The sequence below is a fragment of the Uloborus diversus genome, chromosome 10 (assembly GCF_026930045.1).
Source record: "Uloborus diversus isolate 005 chromosome 10, Udiv.v.3.1, whole genome shotgun sequence".
In the NCBI taxonomy this organism is placed as follows: domain Eukaryota; kingdom Metazoa; phylum Arthropoda; class Arachnida; order Araneae; family Uloboridae; genus Uloborus; species Uloborus diversus.
This window is the reverse complement of record NC_072740.1, coordinates 20,939,824-20,958,002: the sequence shown is the minus strand read 5'-3', so window position 1 is coordinate 20,958,002 and position 18,179 is coordinate 20,939,824. Positions and strand designations below refer to the sequence as shown.

General features: G+C 32.2%; 1 protein-coding gene across 1 annotated transcript in view; it reads left to right on the top strand.

Moving 5' to 3' along the window:
• Nucleotides 1-686: 686 nt before the first annotated feature.
• The window catches only part of LOC129231308 (peroxisomal trans-2-enoyl-CoA reductase-like), a 59,706-nt gene continuing 42,213 nt past the window's right edge, over nucleotides 687-18,179 (top strand). Inside the window, 1 exon segment of the mRNA XM_054865598.1 lies at nucleotides 687-937. Coding sequence (XP_054721573.1) covers nucleotides 817-937 — 121 coding nt within the window. The 5' untranslated portion in view covers nucleotides 687-816.

The following is an 18,179-nucleotide window of genomic DNA, read 5'->3' as shown; positions in this document are numbered from 1 at the left end:
TTGTTTAAACTTGATAAGATTTTACATGTGTATTGTTCGTACACATGCACAGCTTTTGGTGGGTATTCCAAATTAAGATTCGAAATTTCCTTTTTTTCGATCCACCCTAGCGTACACAACATGCACACACATGCATACATACACACTCACGCACCCACACACATGCGCCTACACAAACACACACGCGCATACATACACATACACGCTCGTGATTTGCGAAAAACATAATTTGAATTCAAGATGCCAAAAATTCAAATTTTTTTTATTTTATTTTATTTTATTTTATTTTTTTTTTTTTTTTTCGCTTCTTCGAACTTGTGCGCTTTTCCTTTTCTCCTTTCACCTCTTTTGCACTCTCGCATCTGTACGACTTCGTTTCTTTTTCTTTTCCCTTTCTTTTTGCTCCCGAACTTGTGCACCGTCTGGGAGTCGAGGTTGGTGCCCTCTTGGGGGGACCCAGTCCACCCCTGATTGTGTTTATTTGCATAAAGATAAATTTCGAACATTTAATACATTTTACATGAATTTTTGGAAATTCAGACTACAAAAATGTCAAGTGACGCTTTTGAAAAAGGTTGACCGGTTAGGGTAGTCGAACGCAACCTTAGGATGTTCTTCTTAACGTGAAAGTATTCCATTCAGCTCGTCGTAGAGTCCCTTCGCAAAGCCTCACTTGTCTCTTTCGCATGATTTCTTCAACGCGTCTCAGCGCGCGAATCTGGCTGGCTTGCTGGCTGTGATTATTGATAATTGCGGAAAATGTAAACAATGTGGAACTCTACTTTGAATTTTGATAAGATTATACTGTTTTAAACAATGGCTTCGTCAAAAATTTGTTCAATTTTTAAGCCAAACTTATTCAAAGACAAGGTAGCAATTGTCACTGGTGGTGGAACTGGCATTGGAAAAGCAATAACTACGGAACTGTTATATTTGGGTTTGTTTCCTTTTCTTGTATTGCTGAGAAAGCATTTTCGTTTTTTAAAAGCTTTTATTTCAGTTTCTTAAAATAATTGTTTTGCAAATTATTGCATGAATTTTAAGTTGCGAATGACATTTCTTAAACTTATTTATCAAGAAGAGTGCCACAATACGAAAAATGAATTTTTACGGGAGAAGCGTTTGAAGTTGAACCCTTCAGGTAATTTACATTAAGAAAAGTTAGTTTGTTGTAATCTCCAGTTTTTAATATTCGAACGAAAAATCCGTCATTTTTTTCCAAAAAGATAACGTCCTTTGACGAACTTTAAGCGGGGGAAAAAATGAAAAATTTCATATTGTGGCACTCTTTTTCCAAACGAGCGATATACATATGTATATATTTTTACATATTTAATTGAGCCAAATAACTAAATGCGTTTGGCAATTTTTAATGGTCATGGACAAATTTGTGTAACCTCTCATTATTTCTTTTAAAAGTTCATTCCAAAATTTTAATTATGGGATTAATGTAGATGTGGTCGAACTTTGTTCAAGTTTCTGCACCATTTAAAAAAAAGTCTGTCTGTCGCTTAATACATCATTAAAAAATAACATTAAATAGATAAACCGTTTTTAAGAAAATTTACGTGACTTATTCAAAATAACTGAAATTTTGGGGGAAGTTTTACCATCGTTGTGCCTTCACTTTCAATGTCTGTTGTTCTCCTTGCAGGTATTCTGTCACGAACAAAATGCATATGGTAGCACCAACAGATATTGAACAAAAAAAAAAACAAAAAAAAAAAAGTAATAAATAAATAACTAAAACTTTTTTTTTTCCTCAGAGAGAGAACTTTATTTTTACCAACTTAGAAATAAAATTCAAGTCGTCTGTTGGAGGAACTTGTTTTCCTGTCATGTAAAATCTAGCATTCATACTCTATAAATAAGTATTTTGCATGTACAAACAGACATAATAACAAACAGGTTTCTATTTCAATCACAATTGTTGGCAGGCCCGGTTCCTGGGGTAAGAGACCTGTGTCACCGCCTAGGGCGGCAGAATTTAGGGGCAAGAAATTTCATGATGGCAAAATGCAAGGAGGCAAATACTTGGTAAAAATATTTGTTCCTAGTTTTTCTTTTTTTCTTTACATCTCAAATTGCAGCAATACACGAGAGTCTGCTCGATGATTTTAAAAATATATATTACTAAGATCAAGGGGCAACACTTGTCAACATCGCCTGGGGCGGCAAAACTACTAGAGCCGGCCCTGATTTTTTTAGGATAGAAACTAAAAGGAGTGGAATGAACAAAAAATGACATTGTGTTTTAGCGCAGTAGGCTTAGTAATGTTTATAATTTGTTATATAATCAGCCAAATGATGAGCCAGAATCAGATGCTAAAAGATTGGTGCTCATTCACATGCAATGAGGCAAAATTATCTAAACCTGTTTTCCTTGTGCAAACCAAAAAATTGTATTCATAGGATGTTGGTATTAAGGGATTTGAACATTCTATTTCATGACCAAACTAATGTTTGAGTTAAGCTATGATGTTTATTTTTCTGTAGGCAATTTTAATTACATTAGTTTTGTGAATATCTGGGGAGGTGGGGGCACGTTGGTTCGCTTATATACTTTTCATTTTTTATCTCGTCAAAAATTTTAATGAGTTGTTTGATTTTCTACAATAAGTTGCACTAAACATTTCTCAACACCACAGATTTTTTCGGAAATGTTGAATTGATAAACTTTTTATATAAATTTTTTAACGGAAACTTTGTAAAGTGGACCAACGTTCCCCACAACTGGAAGTACGTTGGTCTGCCTGGTGGGTCACGTTGGGACCGTATGACTCAAACAAAATTGTTATTTTAGTGATAAATATATCATATGTTCCTGCTGTATTCTCTTCATCATGTAGATTGCAAAATAAAGTTTAAAGATCAATTCAACATATTAAATTGATTTTAATTGATAAATCATCTTTCATTAAAAACAGCAATAAACATTCACCATTAGTACACAATTATTTTTTTAAAATCAAAAGGAAAATCAATTATTGAATATTCATGAGATAATTAATGCAGGTAGAATTTAACTAAAGATGTGTTTAATGCTCTGAGAATATAGAAGTGTTACTTACAGAGCTTTGGAAGTAGCACTTTTATTGGACTGGGTTTTGGAAGGATAAGTCATGTGTTACTTTTCTGCAAAGTTATATTAATAGTTGCTAAGGGGAAAAAGCTTTTTTCATTCTTCATTGCATTGCATGAAACAACTCCAAAAATAAAGGAATCCTGTTATACTAATACAATACAAAGAAAAAGGACAATAAAATTGATAGCTTTAAATCAGCATGTCTGTGTGTTCTAAAATCAAACATAAAAAATGAAATTAGATAATCTTATATAAAAGTGGTACACTTTTTCATTCCTTTAATCAGTTATTTGTTTTATTTATTCATTTATTTTTTAAATGTAGAATGCTTGTTTAGCAAAAAAAAAAATGTTCAGGAACTTTATACTATACTATGTATTGCATATTTTACTCTTAGAAAACAATTGTCTGCCAAAATTTTCGAAGTATTTTTGAAAATATAAAAAGTAAAAAAGTGCAGAGACATGAAATAAATCTTTTGTTTAAATTAATTTAGTATAATTTTTGTTTCATAATTATAAAATATATCTTTGTTTTTTCCCCCTAAGTTTTTATTATTATTGGTTTTTTTTTTTTTTTTTAGAAACATGTGCAACAAGAAATGAATGTAAATATAAACATTTAGAATATTATTATAATTATTGAGAGTTAAGAGGAAAAAAAAGTTTTTAAATTATATGGGGTAGGTTGGTCCGGTCCAACATGCCCCACAAAGAGTGGATCAACTTACCCCACATCCTTAGTCTGAAAAAGGTATGTCTTTTTGACAAGAAATGAAAAAATTGCCAATTATTGTGAGCTATAAAAGAACTTACTCTAAGGAAAGAGTTCAATTCCCCCCCCCCCCCCCCCCAGAATCTTGAGGAAAACCATCAAAGAGAAAAGTTAGTTTTCTGAAAATTATTCAGGACTACTGAAATAACACTTTCTGGACATAAAATTTGTTCAAAGTAACTGTACCATGTCATTTCATTACATGATTTGTAAGACCATACGTGCTATTTGTTAGTCATAAAATAAAATAAAAAATATTGATAGTATTAAAATAGTTGAGACATGCCCCATGGTCCAACATACCCCATCTCCCCCTACCTATATTGTTATTAGGATTCTCGTGATGGTGATTCTATTAAATGTCGGTGAAATTTCTCTGCATTGAATCTTGTAATTGTAAAATTGAAAGGTAAACAGTTTAATATTTCAGAAATTATGGAATAAATAAAAAAAAAATTTTTTTTTTTCCAAATTGGTCTTTTTAAAGAACCAGCTTGGGCTCAATTCATCAGGCTTCACAAGCCTCTTAGCTTGTGGACCATATAAATTGTGCATAGTGTTGTGCTGAATATACGAGAGAAAAATCAAGATCTATATCCATTCTACTTTTGGCATATTTTGAATAGATCTTTTACAGTCTAAAATTTTATCAATTCTATATATGAGTATAAATATAAAATTCTATTGAATTCCATTTAAATTAATTTTTATCTCTTATAAAAATTATAATTCTTTTCAGCAGTTAAATTATTAATTTTTAATTATTTGGGGATTGTATTTTTCCTCATTTTTGGCTTTTTTAGGTATTTTTTGAAAAAAGGGAGATTTAATTCTTGTGTACTGTTTCAAATTTTGTCAGTGGGAACAGATTGGGACCAATGAGTGAGCGCTGCATTTATGCCAAAATAAAACGTAAAAAAATTTCTAGTTTGTCCAGTAAATGTAACAGCTTTAGATTCTTGTTTCTACATCAACTTAACATGCTAAGAAATAATTTTTCACATTTTATTTTATCATAGATGCATTCGCTGTCCCACTCCTACAAATTCTCCCAGGTTCTTCTTAGAACTTCTTTTACAAGTAAATCATATTTTGATGATGTTTTTGCAAGAGATGGCTTTTTTTTTTAAAGAAATTGATTTTACGCTCATGGAAATGCCTTCTATTACGAAGGAATAAATTGGGTAAATAAAGTTGAGGTCTGAATGCATATTTTCAGACCTAGTCACGAATGATCCGAATCCCTATCCCCGGATCAACATTGTTAATGATCCCGCACATTACTAGTTTTCATCCTTGATTCCCTAATTATACCCTATCTTTGATAACTGAAGATTAATAACATTTGCAACTATTTAAATGAGTTGTCATTAGTTCTAATGTCTTTTGCCATGAATGATTATTATGCTACAAAATAATTATTTTATCAGAATCAATTTGTTTCAGGTGTAATGTTTTGCAAAACCTCGGTTTATTTAATTCAATCACAAAGCGCCGTGACTGACACTATGCTTTCTTAAATGGCCAAAAGTAGCATGGTTTGCTTCCTATTTACAATTTCAAGTTTAAGTACAACTGCAAGCAAAAAACAAAGGGCTTAGTTACAGCATCCAGAGACTGTCTTGGTTTCGACTATAGAGCAATAAATTTGTAGTTTTAAAGTGCGGCTATTTTGTGTTTCATTCCCAGTTTTGCTTTGTTCTCAATAATGGCAACTAAGTGCAACTTTACGCCTTCTGAAATGGAGTTGTTAAATAAATTAGTTGGTAAATATAGACCTATAATTGAAAATAAGAAAACAAACATGGTTTCTAACAAGAAAAAAGATCAAGCGTGGAATAATTTGGCTCGTGAATTTAATGCAAATTCTGGAATTACTGAAAGATCAGCTAAACAGTTACGTAATAAGTACAAAAATTGGAAGAGTTTAATGCAAAGGAGACGAAATGATAATAAAGTGCCTCTTTGTGTTACCGAAGAAAATGCTCAAAACTCTGCAGATACTGGCATAAAAATAGTTTCAGTTGTAGCACAAGCACTTGAATGCTCTAATGACTGCAATGGATACCATGAATCAGCTGTGGAACTTGTTGGAGGTAAGAAAAAAATGTTATAATTGTAAAATTAATGAGATTCAGTATCATTTAATACAGTAACAATGAGTAAATTGAATTTAAATGCCAAAACTTTTTATGTGATTTTGCAACTTCTTCTAATTGCTTTCAGTTTATTATTTCTTTAGAAATGTGTCAATAACATTTTATCTGTTGTTAAAAAAATGATAAAAACAACTTTTCTTTTTATCATTTTTTATTATTTCAAAATAAACTGTGCTGAAAGTGTTATGTTGAACAATGCTGAAAATTTTTGACTGTTCTTTCACACATTTATTCTGACTTTTAGAACACATTTGGTTTGTCCATTGTATTATATACTATACACACTCACAAGTAGAGTTCTGTACCAAACAGGGCTTGTATGCATCCTTACATGTCCTTCCTTTCATATTTAGTCCTTATAAAAGTCCTTATTTCAATGTTCCATGTTTAAAAATTCTTGAAAGTCCTCATTTTTTGCTCTCATTATTTAAAAAAATTCAGATTTTCATTTTTCTAACAGAGCATTTGCAACAAACATCATCACGCCATCTGTTGAGAGGTAAACTGGTATTTTCAAAATTTTGAAACCTGAGAATAAAAGATTTTGTGCAAGGTTAAAAGGAAAGTAATAGCTGACAAAGATGTTTTCATATTCAAACAAGATGCTCTGAAAAGCATCCCCATAGCAATGATAAAATATTTCACACCGAAAATTTCCAGTGAATTACGCACTTGTAAGGCTTGCAACTTGCATTGGCTTATGAGTAATGGTTAGGTATCCTGAAAAAGCTCAAGAGAAAATGAAAAAATATATTGAGTGTCACACAAAATAAACACATTTTGGAGGAAGATTGGGCCACATTTTTGGAACTTTATGCAGGTTTTCTGTTAAAGGTTGAAAACCCGAGTTTGTTTGAATTTACATCTTTCAATCCAAAGAATGAATCTCTCGATACTTCTTTACAAATTTCTTTTAGCATAATAAGCATTATGGAAAAGTTCGGAAAATTATTGAATTAACTTCTTTCTCTCTCTCAATTCGAAGAATGATTCTCTTAATACTTTTTTACAAATTTATTTTAGCATAATAAGCATCATGAAAAAGTTCGGAAAATCTACAAAGTCACACGGATGAGCAAAATTTTGAAAATAATAGTTCTGTTTCGTAATTTCTGCACCAAGACCTAAATTTCTTTTAATGTAAAACACGTGTATTACATTTTGTTTATTCACATATTTTCTTTCTTTTTACTTTCTTCATAAAAATTCCTACTTTCACAAGGTTTTGGGAGGGGCCACGGCCCCCATCTAGATCCCCCCCCCCCCCCCCCCCCCCGTTGAAGCTTAACCTTGATAATAGGGAATTGTGATTGGCACCAAGTTGAGTTGGGTTGCTTTTGTAGAAGTTTTACAAAAGTATTTCAGTTCATATCTATGCAGCAGCAACTCATCCCTTTGTCAATGAACTTCCCAAAAAGAAGTAGTCAAGGTCAAGCTTCAACTTAGCAGAGAGCCACATTATAGCATTTTCTTTCTCAATACCAACTTGTTAATTCATTTTATGGCTTGATTCTAGACTTGAAAACTGCATGACTTTGTCTCTTATTTTATTTTGTAGAAGCATTCATTGGCAATGAAACTGCTATATAACAGATGAATATATTAATATTTACATCAAATGCAAACTAAAGTGCATTAATAGTGAAGAGTTATAATAGTCCCTAAATATTTAACAAACAAATTAAATGTTGGTATATTGCATGTGGTTCTGCCTTAGCCCTGACTTAAGGGTGCTAACTTATTGCTTACTACACAAGTAGTCAAAGCATCATATCTTGTTTGATATATTTGATTTCATGTCAGATTTTTTTTGCTTATTATTGTTATTGTTTTCAATACAATTTTTGTTTTTCTTAACTAATTTTTTCTGAAAGTTTCCTTTTACAATATAATTTTTTGCATTCTTGAAATAGCAAAATTTTAACATTGAAGTTTGCACTATAATGTTTATTGAGTAGTTCATTAGTTGATTTTAGTGCAAACTTCATATTCACTTTTTAGATACTACGAAAATTTACAAATGAAGGATCATAAAACTTTTGAAAAAATTTAGTCAACAATAAAAAACACATGATACAGAAAAACATTTACTCATTTGAGAAGATAAATTTTTAAATTAAAATTGTCAAAATTATTTTTTTCCTGTTGTCATTTTTACGTTACAGTCTACTCCCGCTACAACCCGATTCGACTTACGCGAAAGGGCTGTAACCCGAATTTTTCATGAGTAACCCATTTGAGAGCTGACGCGAGTTCCTCGACGACAATGCAAATTTTTTTTTTAAAGGAAGTATCGGCTTTGTTATCAGCTACTAAATATTGATTTCGTGAAATATTATTACATCTCTTTAGCATCACAGACAGTGAAAGTTCTCACACCAAACTAGTCTACACATCACGTTGTTAGTGCATCAAATAACCATAATATAATGACACCGTAGTACGCTGTTTCATCCAAAGTTTGTAGATGAAAAGAAAAAGTTTCTGCCTAAAATAAAAAAGTTTTTGATTCTCGATATGCTTTTGAACACAAAATGTCGACGGTAGCACTACAATAAGTATGAATGAATCTTCCATTCATACAATTAAAAGTCAAAACAAAAAGATATCCGTAAAAGTTCAGAACTTAGTTTCAATATTGAAGCTTGCAGAGTAGTGTCTAAGCAAAGCAAATATGTATTATGAAAATGGAAGCTGATCTTGTACTGTGGAATAAAGCGATCGGGGAGAGGGGCTATTGCGTAAATGGAAACATAATAAAAGAAAAGGCGAAGCAATCCTATTTTAACCTCTTAACTGCGTAGCCCGAGCTGAGCTCGGGGTGAGGTTTATGTGCCTTTAACTGTGTAGCCCGAGCCCCTTGAGTAGGGGCAGTGGACTTTCCTGCAGTACTCGAAGCAACTAACCGCGGGTGTCTTAAGATAAATTCCGAAAAAGGAGCAACCGCGAGTAGGTGGAGAGTCAGTTGTCGATCTAATTTATTTCCGCTCACTGGACAGGCGCACGTGTTCGAGAGCTATGAGTAAGTTCATCCTAACGCTGCTTGAAATGGATGTGTACTCAGAAATTGTGTATTTTTAGATTGAAATTAGGTTCTGAAAATGAATATTCTCGCAAAACGCTGAAAATGAAGTTTTCATTATAATTAATTATCAAATACAAAAAGATCTGAATTAGAAATCTTAGTCTGAAGTAAATGTAAAAGTATAACTAGCGTGCCAGCATAAAATCTTTATTAATCTGTTCAAATATAAATAACCTGTCAATTATACTTTTTCAGAAATATCATAAATTTAATCTCTCTTATAAAATGAAAGTTCATGGCACTAGCGTCCCTAGGAACTCTAAGTGACACTATTATCTGATGGAATATGAACTTAATCTAATAATGTGGGGTTATGTCATGTATCTTATTTTTTTTATTATTAATTCTTTTCGATTTTTTGCGTTAAATTCGGAATTAAGAGTAAAATTTTCTTGTCACACAACACAGTTCCGTAAAATTAAATTTTTAATATTTTCAAAAAAAGATCATGTTTACAAGCGATTTAAAATAATGAAATAAAAGAGCCATTTTGGGTTTAAAAAAATGCAAAGTCCCCCCCTCCCCCCCCCCAAAAAAAATGCTGACATCTGTTTTGGAGTTACAAGCCCGTTTTTCAAAGCAAAAAGGTACGAGCTTATTGGTATAAAATGCATACTTTTCCATTAATTAAATTATTTTTTATGAAGTATGTAATGCCATCACGAAACTCTTATGATTTATCAACTCTTGAAGAGGAAGTATGAAAGGTTTTTAGAGCAAATTCAATGTGTTCAGAGTACTCCCCTAAACATTCGAGGTAATCTACAATACTTATCACTTAAAATTAATCCTGAACTTGGGCTGATATTTGCAATTCAAGTCTTCTGAAATATATTTATTTACGAACTGTTACGACAAACCCCTCTCAAGATAAAATTCTAACTTGTTATACGAATATCTGTTTTGCGCTTTTCTTTTCTCTACAGAATGCCTTTCCGTCAAGCTCTTAATAAATTTCCTGGTATGAAATAAATAAATATCTGAACTAAAAAGTAAATGGGGAAAAAATCAACAACTTTGGAAACAGCACAAGTTTACCAAAAACTCCAGTCACATGTTTCGGGAAAAGGGGGGGGGGAGCAAGGAAGACCTTTTTCGTAGCAAAAAATTTTTTAACATAGGTATGTACTTAATTGGATGTTCTGATTACCTTATAACATCCAAAGCACACATTTTCTTATATTACAAGTTTCTCATTGCAATCCTTCTCTTCACTGCAATCCCCTTCTATCTGCAACTTTTTTTTGCAAATTAGTGCTGTTTTAAACTTATTAATCACCAAGTGCTTCAAGTTTTTATTTAAAAATAGAAAAATATTACATATTGCACCTTTTATGCAAATGTTTTCAAAGGAAAATATTAATTATTTTAAGATGAAATTGCGAAACGCTTCTCATACACCTGGTAAAGCTCGAACTGAAAAAGCTGCAGAGAAACATGATGCATTATTATGTATGCAGGGTGTCTCAGTTAAATGTTTCAGAGCTCCTAAGAGGGGTGGGATGCATCCTGACGACTTGAAATTATATCGCATTGCGGGGTCGGAAATTCTTTCTCTACCCGAGAAATTCGACATATGCCAGAAGTATTGTGCGAGTTTTGTTGGCAAAAAAAGAGCATTAAATTTAGATTTAAAATAAATATCTAGTACGTTTTTCTCAAATTTTGAGTTGTCACTTTCCTTGCAAGAGTGCGAGAGATAAAGATATAATTAGAGAGAACATAAGCAGCTGGTGCACAAAAAAGTTGGAGATATATGAGGGGACGGGGGGGGGGGGGGGGCGTAGGTAGGCGGTGCTTGTACAGGTGACTTTTTCTAAAATTTAATTTTAACGTCATTATTGATTAACAGACCTTTTCTCAAAATGTCCGGGGCACGACCTCAAATATTGGGATTAATGGTCATATGGTACTTCTTTCAATTCGATGCTACATTTTTAAATTTTTATAAAATAATAGGAACCTTTTCTTTTGAAAGAAAAGGGGGCAGTTGTCCCCCATACTAGTCGATTATAAATCAGGGTGGCGACAGATCAGGGAGATCAGGGAAAAATCAGGGAACTTTATTAATCAGGGAAAAGTCAGGGAAATATCAGGGAATTTTGAAAAAATTACAAAAAATCAGGGAAAATTAATTTTAAGAAGAAAAAAAAATTTTTTTTTTTGCTTTACAAAATTAAGTACTCTAATTCCCTACGTATTTCCCGCCAATTATATGTTCAAAAAAAAAAAAAAAAGTAAAATTAATGAGGAGCGATTATACACTGCCGCACATTTGTGCATCTTTTTTCCTCAATGTCAAAGTATTGAATCTTACTTATTAACCACAGGATGAATTTCCTAAGTTTGCTTCTGTGTCTGTTAGGTTGTTTATTTTACCTAGCTTGAAATTTCCTTTTACGCTTTCAATGCTACATAAAATAAACAACCATACAGGCAAAGAGGAAGCCTTCATTAATGCCTGAGCTCCTTTGCCTTTATTCCATTCTCTCGAAGTAATTAGCGTATTGTAATCACGATTTCAAGAAGAAATCTTTGGTTTTTGAATTAATACTATAAAAGCTTAAAAGTTATTACTTCTTCGTGTTTTTAATTTATTTGCTAAAATTGAACTTTCAATATAAAAAAAAACTTTGTATTTTTGCTGTTATACTATTTGTTGTCACCGCAGATTATAAAGGTTTTTTTTTCTTCAGACTTAAGTGATTCTTTAATTTTATAACAGAGTTGTATTCTTCTTTTATATATTTTGAAATTAACTAATTGCTTTTTTTTTCTTTTTTTCCCCCCTGCATTTCAAAGTTGTTTGTTACAAAAGCTATCTAAGATTTTTTTTCCGTTTCATAATGAAATCATTTGAAATACAGTTAACTTGTGTATTAAGGTAAATATCTTTATTTTTTATTGTTAAAATGCTGTATTCATTCATTAAAACCTATGTTCTTGATTAGAGAAAAGCTCCCTATGAACGGATGTCAATGGTTTCATCTGTTTTGCATAAATATGTCAATTAGTTATATAAGAATAACTACATTACTTCTATTCTTTCACTATTACTTGTTATTCTTGCAACAATTATTATACTGTTTGAAAACTTCAAAATAATTTCAATTACTTTTTAGTTCTATCATAAATACGCATATGTTTTTAAGAGTAATTTTAATAGTTTCTTAAAATTCTTATGCTAAGTGGTTTCTGGAAGTAAAGTTTTTTTTTTTAAATTTTCTCTAATCTTTTCATATAGAAAAACTTAATATACTGTTTTGTAGGGATTTTTTCCCAAAAAAATTGACTTGATATGTTTTTTTAACCATTTTATTAAAAAAGTAGCATCTTTTTAAAATATATCTTTAGTTCAACAACTTTATACAACTTAAAACTTTTAAAATACTGCATTTTATACAAACATACAATGGATTTAAAGTAGAGCAAAGAAAGAAAACCATTATTATTGGTAACGTAAATCAGGGAAATTTGGTGAACTTAATCAGGGAAATCAGGGAAAAGTCAGGGAACTTTTTTTCACAATTCCTGTCGCCACCCTGTAAATATATGTAAACAGAGAGAGAATCTAGTTGGAGGTTTTTATTTTATTACAAAGAGTCAGCTGAATCTAAACTTGTGCGGCTTTTTAATTTGTGTAAACTAAACGTAGTGCAAAAAAATCGTGGCATAACGTGAATCAATTAAATGTATCAATCTGCAATGATGTAGTTTAGGAGAACGAAGGGGAAGGGATGCTGCCCCCCGAAATATTTGAATTTCTATGGTAAAAATAATGCAAATTGTTATGTAAAATCGTTCAAAACCACCTTTACTTATGCTGTTGCTTTTTGTAGTCCCAAACCCCGAGTTGAGGCTAGTAGTTTTCCTTCTAATCAATATGTTCTTCCTGTTTTTCCTTTTTTTTGAAAAATAAGATTTAAAAGTAGCAGTTATCACATCGCGTCACTTTTACTATTATAGAGTGACAAGGTAGAAAATACAACACGTGTGTGTGAGCTGTTTGCACCCCAAAAAGATATCTATTCAGAAAGGCTTGGAATGCGGTGCGAATAAAAGACTTCAGACACTCCCAAGAGAGATAGATGAATACGGGAACAGGTTCGCTGTCGTATCAGTGCATTCCATTAGCCCTCCTTTCTTTGCCACAAACACAATTGTGGAATGTGTAGTTTTATAATAGCAAGATTCACTAACAGCTGGTGAATTTGAATAGAAAATCTTAAGTCAAAAAAATAAATAAACAAATAAATAAATAAGTAAATAAATAAAATAATAATAAATTTAATCAATGATAAAAAAAAAATCGTTAAATAATACAGTAAAATCTCATTGCAGCGAATACCTATGCAAAGAAATTTCCATTTCAACGAAATAAATATTCAATCCCATTTTTATTTCTAGCATACATTCAACACAAGATGACTGGTTTTAGAAGAAATTGATCAGATAATATTCTTACTTTTCATTCTGAAGCTGAAAAAGTAAAATATAGTTCTGCTATAGAAAAAAAATATTTAAAATCAGTGAAACATAGTAAAAGACTCTAGATTTCACGAACAGACATTATGTTTATGAGACCTAAGGAATAGTATTTCTTCCTCGTCAAAAGTATCATCACTTCACCAGTAAAACTCAACCTGTCTCTTCACCTCAAAACATCTTTAATGTAAAGTAAATTTCAAGTAAAGTTTCTTTTAATATTTTTAGTTAAATGTACCTCATTTACCTTGTCCTGTATTGCGTTTTTTTTTTTTTTTTTCAATGTGTTTCAAATCAATATGTGCTAAAAAATTCTTTTTATTTTTTTTTTCCTTTAACACATTTAGTTCTCTTCCGGTAATACTTTCCATAAAATAAAAAAATAAAAAAATCTGTTCGGAGTATCTGAAGATTCGGACATGCAAGGTTCTACTGCATATAGTAAACAATCTAGAATGTAAAATAAGAAATAACAACGTCAAAAAAGCACGATTGCAGACTACTGCAGACACGTGTTTCGGTGTTACAAGGAACGCCTTTTTCAACGCAAAAGAAATGAGCTTATGGAGGAAAAGACATCCGAAAGCTCATTTTTTTTTGCATTGAAAAAGTGTTTCCTTGTAACGCCGAAGCACGTGTCTAGAGTAATCTGTAATTTGTGCTTTTTGACGTTGTGTCACTTCTTATTTTACTGTTTGACACAAAGGTATTTATTTAACTAATCTTGGATGTATTCAAAACGAAGCAATATTCCTACAATGGACGATATATTTTCAATAAATATGAACAAGAAAATTAAATGATGCTTTGATCATACACATAAATTGGATCGATAATTAGGAGAAGAATACCTCTTATACGCTCTTTTCGTTATTCCCCTCCCCCTTTTATTCTCCTCCCTTTTAACAAATGTTTCAACTGAATCGAAGCAATTTAGTTTTTATCATGATCAAATTTTCACCGTCACTTGGGACGTTTAGCCATGAATATGAAAAATTAAGAAACAAGAACAAATTTTAATAGGTTGAAAAAAGAAAGGATAAAAATACAAAAATGTATGCTTTCCCCTCTTACTTATATATACACGTATAATATATATGCATTAATTTAAACATATACTAACAGAACCCAGATCTTTTTCAAGGACTAATTCTAATCACAGAAACTAGATTCTAATGCTCGTTCAAGCACGAATTCCCATGTTGATTCTTCTACAATAGTTCAGGTTTTCTTTTGAAAGGGGATTAATTCTTTGCTCTTGCTTTTCATGGGTGCAATGTCTGACTGATAAGGTGTATACTGGCTGCGCATGCGCACTTCACAGTTGCTACATTGTTGTATCTACAACTAGAAGGCCTTTATTCTTTGTTGAACATTCGATGCATTTAGAACATTTTCTTCTTAGCAAATAGTTATATGCTTCATAATGTGAGACACAGATTATTCAAGCAACGACAGCTCTGATTATAGTATTTATTCTACAAGAATCTTCTGATGAAGAAAACAGCGCAGATGACAATTAGCCCCCATCTCCGCCGAAAGAATACATACTCCCACGACCCGATAACGATACTTGAGTCGCTAGTCACCATCTTTATTTGAGGGCCCTCCCCTCCCCTGCTTATATTGTTTATAAGTTTAGAACAGCGATTCTCTCTTGGTGGTTGGGTGGACCGGTACCAGTCTGGAGGAAAAATTTGCCGGTCCTCAGGGGTTTTTGCTCGTCCTCGATTTAAAATCTATATAAATAAAACATTCAATATATGTATACGTATGTGTGTGTATATGGCGCCCTATATAAATCCACAGTTTACGTCGGATTTCGAACAATTTGGCAGGGAGGTACTTGAGCACCCAAGAAAGAACGTAAAGGGGTTTTCGAACGCGAAAAAAAAAAAACCCAAACCGTTTGAATTCTAATAATAAGATCCAAAAATGGCGTTTTTCTATAATATGAGGGCAAAAAAATGCTCACAAAATTTAGAATAAAATATCCATGGAAACCACTAATTTTTCTGCACCATTTGTTCCAATGTCCCAAGGTGATTAGAACGTGAGTCACAACTGTTTTTAACTAATTTCAATCTTAAAATGTAGGTAAGCCTTCAATTTGAAATTTGTTGCTGCTTACGGTCATTGTTGAACAATGATTTTATAAAAATTAGTAGCGTGACAAAAATCATTGAGAAGAGAGATCTGTTGTCATTTTTTTTTTCTCGAATATGAACAAAAAAATTCTACCTTTTGTTTTGAGGCTTTTTCAATAATTGGGGGATTTAAAAATTTTCTATTTTGGTAACTTTTTCTCGCTTCGTCAGGAAATTTTGCAGATTTTTAATATTATTTAGCCTGATCGTTTGACATAACTTTTATTTTCGAGGTAAACCGATTGAAGCCCGGGTGACGCAGCTATGAAATAAACAAATTAAAAATTCTTTATTCAAAAACAAATAAAGAAATAAATGTAAAAGTCAAATAATATCCTATGTAACGGTTTTTCCATGAATTTGGTGATTAATTTTCAAAATTGTCTGATTTTTCTCGAATGCTCACTTACTTATGGATAGTTGTTACAACAATTAGCTATCTACAACCTTTGCTATAAAATGTTTTACAACAAATCTCTAATATGTAGTAAAAAAAAAAAAACTCGACTGCCCACTAACTTTTTCCACAACAATCCGCAAGTCAAAAATATCCCTTTTTTTTGAGAGAAAAAAAAAACAAATAATAAAAAGAAAAGGAGGAAAAAAAGGGGGGGATTCTCCGGTCAGATTAGATTTTTAGCAGATTTTTCAGGTTCTGCGAGTCATTTTCTTTTTTTTTTCATATAAAAAAATAATGAATAAGGCAAAAAAAAAAAACTGACTGGTCCGGGAGTTCTTTTAAAAAGATGTTGCCGGCCCGCAGGTCAAAAAAGGCTGAAAAAAAATCAATTTAGTGCTTAGGTATTATAGCAGTCACTGGCGTAATCAGAATTACCATCTGGGAACTGGGCCGTAGCCTACGGCTCCTGCTTTTGAAATGCTCCCAAGTGACTAAGATTTTGATTTAGCCAATGGCTAAATCCAGTGGCGCACATGGCAACCCCGCGGTGCGGGGGGGGGGGGCGTAAGAAGTATGAGGTCGTACGTTCTGAAAAATAAGCACTATGTTGAAATTTAAATCTTGCAGGGGGGAGAGAGCATCAAAGTCTATCTACGCCCCTCTCCCCATATTTTAGTCGGATCCTGCACTTGATTTTGATTTCAGTTACAGTTGAGGTAAACCTAACCTGACAGCGTTGTGATGTTATCATTAGGATCTGCTCAGCCTTCAAAATGCTGCCAGGTTAGGTTTGCCCCATCTACAATTACATTTTGTAAGCAAACTCTTCTTCAATTGTAAGTTTGTAGACATCGGTTCCGAATGACAATATAACATATACGAAGCATTCAAGTTTATCGTTTAAAAAAAATGCAATTGCTATTGAATTTTTTGCCGGCTTGAAATTATTAATATAGAACAGGATAAATTATAAATGTTTCAGTCTGAATTTCATTGCTAGAAAACTTTGGTTTTAAGTTGGTTGGAACCAAGGAAACACTAGCACACCCAAGTAAATGGGTGTGACTCAAGCCATACGTGATGAAAGTTAAGGCCCCAGCTTTTGGCTACCATATTAAAATTTATGCAGCAAAACTACAAACCGTTAGTTTGTAAAAAAAATAACATTGCTTATCATAGTATAATCATGTAGCAAATACTAAGCTTTGCAGTTTTAATAAGCTATCTAATTATCCATAGAATATAAAGAACTTCATGTTAAAGTTTGTGGTAAGGGAAAGTTATTTCAACTTCCATCAATTTTTGTTTCTTTTTTAAAATCTCATTTTTTTAATTTTTAAATTAAATTGATTTAATTGCGCAGTTTTAAAAGTTGAACAGCAAATTTCAATAACTAAACTAGTTGACTAGCATTTACAAAATATGTAACGTCTGTCTGAACATAAGTAAATATTTCGGAATTTCGTAGTAAAATGCTAGAGGTCCTTTTGAAGCTAGGAGAATTTCAAAATGGTTTTCAGAACAAACCTTAGAAAAGAGAAAGCCAAAATGAATACATTCCAGCTGTCATCGTCAACCTACCCCTTGCACCTCAGGGACAGCGTTCCTTCCCACTCTTTAGAAACCGTCGTGCGCTGAATCCCCATAATGGCTAGATTGATCAAGCAGAAGCTCCTTTGTAAAACGAAAGGAGTAGCAACCTAGGAGGTCCCGGAACCAAATGCATTGCTGGGAAGTGAACATTTCTCTTCAAAATGTTTACGCATAAAATGACCTTTTTTGGCGAAGAAATTCTCACAGTAAAGAGGTTAAAATGTATTCAAAAAGAATAACAACCTGATCATGGAGCATAAATCATCACCATCTTTATTTTTCAACTCATGAATATTACTGTATCTACTGTACAGTACTACTATAGTGCAGCTTTTATTATTACTACATACTGTGTGCATACCGTGTTTTACTTTATGTCTTTCCCTCCCATTGATCAGTCATTTTGTGCATCTTACAGTATTTTATGCTGAATAAAACAGCTTTTTTTATT